The sequence below is a fragment of the Heterocephalus glaber genome, unplaced genomic scaffold, assembly GCF_053883595.1.
Source record: "Heterocephalus glaber isolate CG9 unplaced genomic scaffold, H.glaber_assembly_v1.0 deba00001778, whole genome shotgun sequence".
Taxonomy (NCBI): domain Eukaryota; kingdom Metazoa; phylum Chordata; class Mammalia; order Rodentia; family Bathyergidae; genus Heterocephalus; species Heterocephalus glaber.
Window position 1 is genome coordinate 969,836 of NW_028258465.1, and position 8,190 is coordinate 978,025.

The 8,190-nt window shown below is 35.6% G+C and overlaps 1 protein-coding gene across 1 annotated transcript in view; it reads right to left on the reverse strand.

Moving 5' to 3' along the window:
• Positions 1 to 8,190, reverse strand: part of Tmeff2 (transmembrane protein with EGF like and two follistatin like domains 2) — a 237,421-nt gene that overhangs the window by 38,956 nt on the left and 190,275 nt on the right. The window contains exons 6-7 of the mRNA XM_004868954.3: positions 6,731 to 6,879; positions 5,948 to 6,007 (exon numbers count right to left, since the gene is read on the reverse strand). Of these exons, the coding sequence (XP_004869011.1) occupies positions 5,948 to 6,007; positions 6,731 to 6,879 (209 nt within the window). The remainder of the gene's footprint in view (positions 1 to 5,947; positions 6,008 to 6,730; positions 6,880 to 8,190) is intronic.

Genomic DNA, 8,190 nt, shown 5'->3' on the forward strand with positions numbered 1-8,190 from the left:
GGAGAGAGCGTGCTGGGGGGTGGACAGGGTGTATAAAGTGGAGGATTATGGCTTTTTCCCTGGCAATGTCTTTGTGTTTAAGTTTGAATGGCTTTTCTCTCTTTGCTTTCTATGCTAAGTGGACCTATCTTTCTTTATGATCAGATTTTTTCAAAACATTTGTTCTCACTTCTTAAAATACGTGTCTGTGTTAATTATCAACCTGTGAACACTAACATTTCTGAGTGAAAAAAATAATGTTTCCCATAAACAGAAACCAACTCTTAAATACTACATTTCTGTTAATTCCTGATATTGTTTTTTGCTTGTTCACCATTACATAAGTTTCTGTTTAGTAAAGAACATGCAAGTCCTTCAAACATATACCCCAGGGCAAAAATGATTAATTTTAAAGGTCTCCTTGAAAGAATTATAAGTGATATAATCATCTTGTAATTCTATCATAGGCTAGGTCCTCCTACTAATTTTTAATTTAAATCTCATGAGCTAATAATCTTGTGATCATGTTATTAAGTGGCAAAAATATATCATACATAAAATTATGTTGACTCTAGGAAAACTCAACTTTTTAGTGTGACTATTTAGTCATATCAAGGTGCTGAAAACATACAAATATTATGCAATAAATATTGCTCTTTGGATAAAAAGTCAGTGAAGGTCTCTCGTAAGAAGCTGTTGTAAGACTTGGGTAGAAAACAAGTTTGCAAACTTATTGTAATTGAGGCCATAAATGGTTTATATATAAACTTTGAGTACATATCAGATGGGCAGACCACATTCCATACGTTGTGCTGCATTTCCCATTAAAACAAATTCTTTCTAATCATCAGAACCAAACAGAAGTAATAACAGCTGCCTCATTAAGATGCTTGCTAATGCTTCACATGATGCCTCTTAATGTCACATTTAATCCTTGGGAATTCAGCCTCTTGTTTTCATTGAACAGACAAACCGAGGCTCGGAAAGTTCAACTCATCAGCTCAAGTTTAAATACCCAATGAATGATGCCTCATCTTTAAATTCAGGCCTGGCTGGTTGAGTGGTTATCACCACTCAACCAGCTGCCACACGTTTCTGGAAGAGTAAGGCAGACAGATAAGTAACAGCTCTAGGTGAGAAATTTGTTTCAGCAAGGAGTATTTCACATCAGAAAAGTGCACATAAATGATGCAGGATGCATTTATGAACTGGGGCATAAACAGAAAGTTTTCCAGTGTCTACCAGACCCAACACAACTCCTCTGCAGTGAACTTCATCTGTATTGCAAATACCACTTCTGTGTTTATCTATTACCACGAACATAATATTATAGATGACTGGCTCTGTGATTTTATGGGGAAAACAATGAAAGCACAGAAGTTCAAGAGAGCAGGAAAAATTATGAGTTAGAGTTCATAGAAAGCTTTATGAATTTTGCGGCACTGTAATGTAAATCCCAGAGGGGAAAATACTTGAATTGAGACACTTTCCCTCAGGAATCTTGAGAAAACCTTGACATTTTAATTCATTTCCTGGACTTAAATATTCTAGGCTAGTCTAGTGGCACTGTAATAGGCTGGGCAAACATTTCTATTTATTTCACTGCTGATACTAATATTTGTGCTACAAGCTGCTGCCTCCATTTGCTGCTATTTATTTATTTCCTACAGATCAAATTATTGGCCCAGACAACATGTTTCCCAGCAAAGTGCTCCTTGTGTTTGGGAGCAAATGGAAAAAGCTTCCATTTTAAATGTAGATTTTGCCACATGACTGACTCAATTCATGTTGTAACTATGATATAAAACCACTTGATACTCATGGCTACATATGTACAGCGGGGGAGTAACAGAGCCAGGCATTAGGCAAATCAAGCAAGTGCCTGTTCCCACAGGTGGGTGCTCAAGGTGGTCAAAATCTCGTGACCAGCTCTGGGTCGGTCACTTAGCTTCTCTGAGCCTCAATTTTATTTTCCCTGTGTTCGTAACCCTGTTTGATCAGGTTGACATTAGAACAAATGAGCTAATGTGAACAGATCTTGGTAAAACTACAAAGTACTGCAAAGAAGTGTTGAATGGTTTTTTTTTTTTTATTAGTGCAGGATTTCTGGGATGCAAACACAATTGGATCTTTTTCTTGTCTGTGTAGAGAAATAGAAAACCAAACAGGAAAAATTTGAAATCAAACAAAATAGCACTTATAAAGAGCAAAATAAAAGATAAAAGGAGACAGGGAGGTAGATCTTTGGCAAATGGGGAGATGTGAGGTGTGTGGGGAATAGAAAAAGGACCAATATGTGTTATGTGCATGTACCAACTGCCCACGATGAATGCGATCATTATGCACTGTAAGCATGTACTGCTAACAATTTTTAAAAAGATAGTCGGAACATATAGACATAAATCTTAAAACAGTACCTCCTTGGGGCAGCTCTCAGCAACATTAATATCATGGTGAATAAGTCTGGAGTTCCGAAGAAGTTAACCTTGAGGGTGCAGAGTCAGTCCCCAAAGCCCTACACGTGTTAGAAGCAACACCTCTTCCTCCATCCCTCACCGCTCACATTTGCAGTATTCTGGAATTAACAGTGACGGCTTGACCCTCTGCTCTATCACATACTCTTTCTACTTAATCTCTTGAATCTCCATTTCTCACCTGTCAGATGCATATAATGTCTCCCTCACATGTCTGTTGTGAAGACTGAAGCAGAAGATGTTTGAAGAGGCTTTGCAAATTGCACTGGCTCCTTCGGAGACCAAGTTATTTTGACAGTTCACTAAGACTATCTAGATAGCCTTTGAAGACATCAGTATCTGCTTAGTGTGGAAAAACCCCGCATCGTCAAGAGTATGAATAGGATGGGTAGAATTTGGTTTAACTATATATATATATATATATATATATATATATATATATATATATATCTCCCTGGTTTCTTTCTTCCATATTTCAGTCCAGAGTTTGGTATTTTAATTATTGCTTAAAGATAAGAAATGGACTTCCAAAGGGGAAGTTTTCTAAAACTAAATCCTTCCTGAATGTTACAAGAAATGGTGAACTGACACAATGAAACGTTCAACTGGAACCCTATATTTCTCATTACCAGCCACTAATGCCAGGAATTTTTTTCTCCCAATAGACCTGCTACCATCCAGCACATTCTTCATCTTCACTCAGGTTTTCTGACTGTCCTGCTATCCAGTTTCTGTTTAACCTATAGCTACATGAGGCAAATGAGTTGGGCATGCTCCCCTCCAGAGATCTCCTGGGACTTCTGTGTTATTTATTTATTGTTTCCAATTTCAAAATATACATGAATGAAACTCATTACTTTAGTCTGCAGCAGAAACACTATCATGAAGTTATACATATTTTAATGAGATGCTTTAGAATGTTATCAAAAATTGATTAAAAAATCCCCAGCCATATGAAGAGCTTCTTGCCATATTTCATGAAAATCACTGTTGAAGATTTTAGCTATTCTGTTTTCCTGAGCTATCTTGTAAAAAGACCTGCACTATGTATTTCCTATATAATTTAGCACAGTGAAATTTTGTCTTTGGTCTCTGAATTTATCTTTTTATTTATTTATTTCATCAGACAATGAAAACTTAAGTTCCATTTGGAAGAGACCTAGGTTTGTGTATTTACTTTTGTGAACTTCAGGATACTGCTTTGCATATGATAGGAACTCAGAATTGTAGAATAAACTGATCCAATCATAATGTCTTTTTTATTTTAGTTGCAAGGAAGCTTAAGGCTAAATGCAGTAATTGTAATAGTTTACATTGGTGATATATTTATTTTTCTTAACAGTTCTGCCTTTATGTTTTCAATTTCTCCTTATACAATCTCACTCATGTTAGTTTTATTTGAGGAATTTAGGCATTGCTCCTTAATTTTTAAAAATTTTGAGATCTATTCTCTGCTGGTCCTTGCTGAGCTCTTCCTTTTAAATGATATTAAAAAGGAGATATGATAAATTTATTGTAAGATTTTGGGTTATTTTTAAGATACCCACTTTTATAATTAGAAGCATGTGTTCTTATATTTATGGCTTTTAATGTATGCTCTGTGGAATGAAAGCGGAGTGATTGGTAAGGGCCCTAAAATCTACAGTATTACTGATGTGCAAAGAAAGAGTGACAGCATGCAAAGATCACCCCTTCCCTCTCCTGGGAGAGTCCGTGAATGTTTCTCCAGCCAGGCAAGTGCTGAGACGCTAAGTTAGCCTCGAGGACATAGCATACTTCTAGGAAAGCAGCCCTGCTTTACCTCCTTCGGGACTTTTTGGCTTGGGGGATAGAAATTAAGAGAACAATGACATGCTGACTCTCCATTTTCCCAGAATTCGTGTCTAAAGTTCAGTATATGCAAATACTATTGCAAGCTTAGGAATGCTGAGGAACATGATTATTTAAATAGTTCCTATAGAGGGACATTCACTGTATTTTAACAAAACTACTAGTGAAGATAGACATATAAAGTAAATTCTAGGGTAATTTTTTGAATGCAAGCAATGTTTAATTGTAGCATTATAACAAAGAAGAGAAAATTTAAAGTACTCAAGAGGATGTGCTGAGGTTATATGAAGATACTATTCCAAGTTACATAGTCCCCCTAAGCATCTTCGGTATCTGTAAAGGCGTGCTAGAAGCAATCTCCTATTATATATTAAGGGACAACTGCAAATAAAAGATGAACATCTCTTAAAGATTTTATAATGAACATAAGAGCTGTGAGGAGTTCTGGGTAGAAGACCCTTTTGTTATCTTTGCTCTTCCCAAACTTCCTGACCACTGCACTACTTTTTATCAAGGATCATCTATTAATATCTCTCCAGGATGCGTAGGGTATGAGTACGTGATAGCAGAACTGGATCGTTTTCCATGTATTACTGTTCATGATAATTTCAGGCTTCTAGCATATTAAAAGTTTAATTTCCATGTTGTGAAACATGGAGATAAAATATGAAAATTTAAAAAAGAATATTTATATTATTTCCAAAATCTGAGATTTGAGGGCCGTTTCAATCAAACCTCTGGTTGACAACCTGTTTTCAATTCCATAGGATTTTTTTTCTATACTCATGTCAGAAATACTCCTAATGAAAATGAAATTTCAGATAAAATGAATGCTAGTGCATATTATAAAAGATAGGAAATAATTCTTGATTGAAAATTACCTGTAAATCTAGATGCAAGTGATTAATGCCTAAATAGAAAATTCTGCTTCGAAATACTTCACATATTGTTATCAACCTCAATCTTATCCCAGATTTCTGTGAAACATACAAGAATCTGATAAAATTCCAACTGTAGATCCATAAATTTTTTCCTTACTCTAGGAAAATTATGTTAGAGACATATATTCCTCAAAACAAATTTGTATAGTTGCTAAAGATTATCTACATTTTTGTGTAATGTTCTTTATAATTTTGCAGGGCTGAGAGCTACATTCTAGTTCCTGACTTAATTAAAGCAATTTATTTTTAAATAAATTATACATACTTTTTAAACTTTGTATCTAAATAGACAGCTTGTATTACTATTTGTAAATACCCTTTCTAGCTTCTCAGAGACTAACAAACTTTTTTATTGTTGACTTTCTTATGAAAATTCAAACAAGGACATTTGCATTTTTTATAATATGCTGCCAAAAATTGCATTAATTTCCATGGATGCCCACTCATTTGATAAATGTTTTGTCATTTGTACCATTTGCATTGTCAAAACAAGTTAATTATAGCTTATTGACATTTTTGACAATTGCTTTAACTTTGGAAAGAAAAAGTCTTATTTGTTTCAACTAAAATTTTATTTTTTGCCCGTTGAAAGCTTGACCTAGGCAAGAGAGGACCAGCACATGCTGGCAGTCTTACAGGGTTCAATTTAGGGAAGATGATAGGCAGCGTTTCCCCAGGACACGTATAAAAGTGCTCATGTTTTAAATGGAAAATATTACATACCTGCATAATCTGTTCTTGCATAATGCCCATCTTCAGACTTGGTAGTTGTAGTTGTATTATCTGTGTTGAAAAATTAACAAAAAAGATTGATTAGCTGTTTCCTAAATATTTCAATACCATCAACACCACCTTCAACACTACCTTCGCTGCAGTTGATTTTTTTCTACAACTACAATCCCAAGCAACACTTATAAACTGATACACTTCCAATAGCATGTTTCGGCTTGAGAGATGGCAGCTTTCTAGTCTGGGACAAGGAGCAGCTTCATAATTGTAGCTGCAATAAGTTGAATAAAGGAAGACTGGTCAAAACCCCAAGCATGTTTGCTTCTGAACAAAGCCAGGGCAGAATATTCTAGTACAGTACATTCTGCTTTTAGAAAGGCACTTGAAATATTTCTACTGAATCAATACATAAACATGGAGTGATCTGCTTTTAAATTTGAGGTTTCTAATGAATTCTTAGAGTCTTTGTGAAAAGTGCTTTGGACGTTCTTTTTTAGGCTTTGCAAGGAGAATATCTACTCCCTTCTGAATGTAGACTTCTGTGTTCACCGCATTGTGACAATACAGTCCCATTATATAGCAAAAGCATGGACTATTCCTGATAGGCCTGCAAACACCTATAATCAACACAAATGCTACAGTAGACCCTGGCACCATTGTAAATCAGAACTGTCTTTCGGAAATGAAATAGCTGCCTAATAAGGTGCTATCTTCACTTTCCATTTCTGCACAAGGACTAAAAACATTCTTTGAAATGAATTTTGGCATGAACCTTACCTTGACATCGACCCAAAGACATGACTTCAATTTTCTCCTGTTTCTGACACGATGCTTCTTTGATCTGACATGCGTTATCGTAAGACTTCCCATCCGAAGCACAGAGGGGATTGAAGTTGGTTTGAGAACAGTCGATGTTGCACACACACCTAGAGGAAGAGAGAAACAGGAACATGTAGCATCATCAGTGCTCTTGCCGTCTTCTAAACCAAACACAAATGAGAGAACTGCTAGTTGGCAGAGATGCAGCTTGGCAAACATGAGTTGTATTCTTCCAAGGAATCTGCTTCACTTTTCTACCTCAGATGAAAAGAACAGAGAACTAATCAAAAAAGACAAATTCAAAGGACCTAGCAATGGATAGAAAATGAAAAGGAAAAACTTTAGGAAATGATCATCAGTTAATCTCTGCCCCTGGAACTTTTAAGATGAGTACATACACTTCCGCAGTGGTGCCTGCAGAATTGGAATGGGCTGAGGTACCAAGAAACTGCCTACAGTCTCCTTCAGTGAAATCTTTCCGTTTCTTCTTTCCCAGGGATATCAGAATGGGTAAAGTGCAAGGAGAATGATTCAGAGGTCAGTTAAGCAAAAGCTAACAAGTAAATTATTTAGGACACTATCACGAGTGAATTATCTGCAGTATAAGCAAGAGCATGCATATAAAGTGCTAAATGGGAATCTCCAGTGATCCTTAACATTTTTAGATGCCACAAAACCCTTTGAAAATCAAATGAAAGCTATAGACCCCTTCCTAGGAATAACCACAGTCATATAAACAACCATTTGTGTAACAGAATTTGTTAAGCCTCTTAGGCACAGATATGCACCGATGGCTCTCATCTTACCAGAATATAATTATTATAAAATAAATACATTTTAATAAAGATTATTATCAAGTAATAAATGTGAGTTGTCATTCATGATTTTGATATTTTGCTTTGGTCTAAATAAACTTTTGGTGAATTCATGGGTACTAGATCATCTAAACAAACTATAAGAATTAAATATTGTAAAATAAGCTGCATATGATTTTTAACATTCTTATAATTCTCTATATTTTACATTCTGCTTTGTTCTTCAGAATATTGTGTTTTTTCAGTGTGTTTGCAAACCTGCCACTGCCTGGGAATATGAACTCATATTTAAAATGTTTATTAATATTTATATTATTGTTATAAATAAAGTATATGTTTCTCGAAGTTGTGAATCACACATTTTAGTTCTGTACATCTTCCACAGAGCTGAGCACAGAATATAAAGATGATAGCAGCCAGCTGGCTACAGGCTGGGCTCTTAACACGCACAGTTTTATTTAATCCTCACTATGCCCACTTTCCTGACCAAGATATTACATAAAATCAGACAGACAGTAAATTGTACCACAAGGAGCCACTTACAGATGTGTTAAGCTAAAACCCAGCCTTTTCCTGTACTACCACAGGCCGTGAATTAGGAGT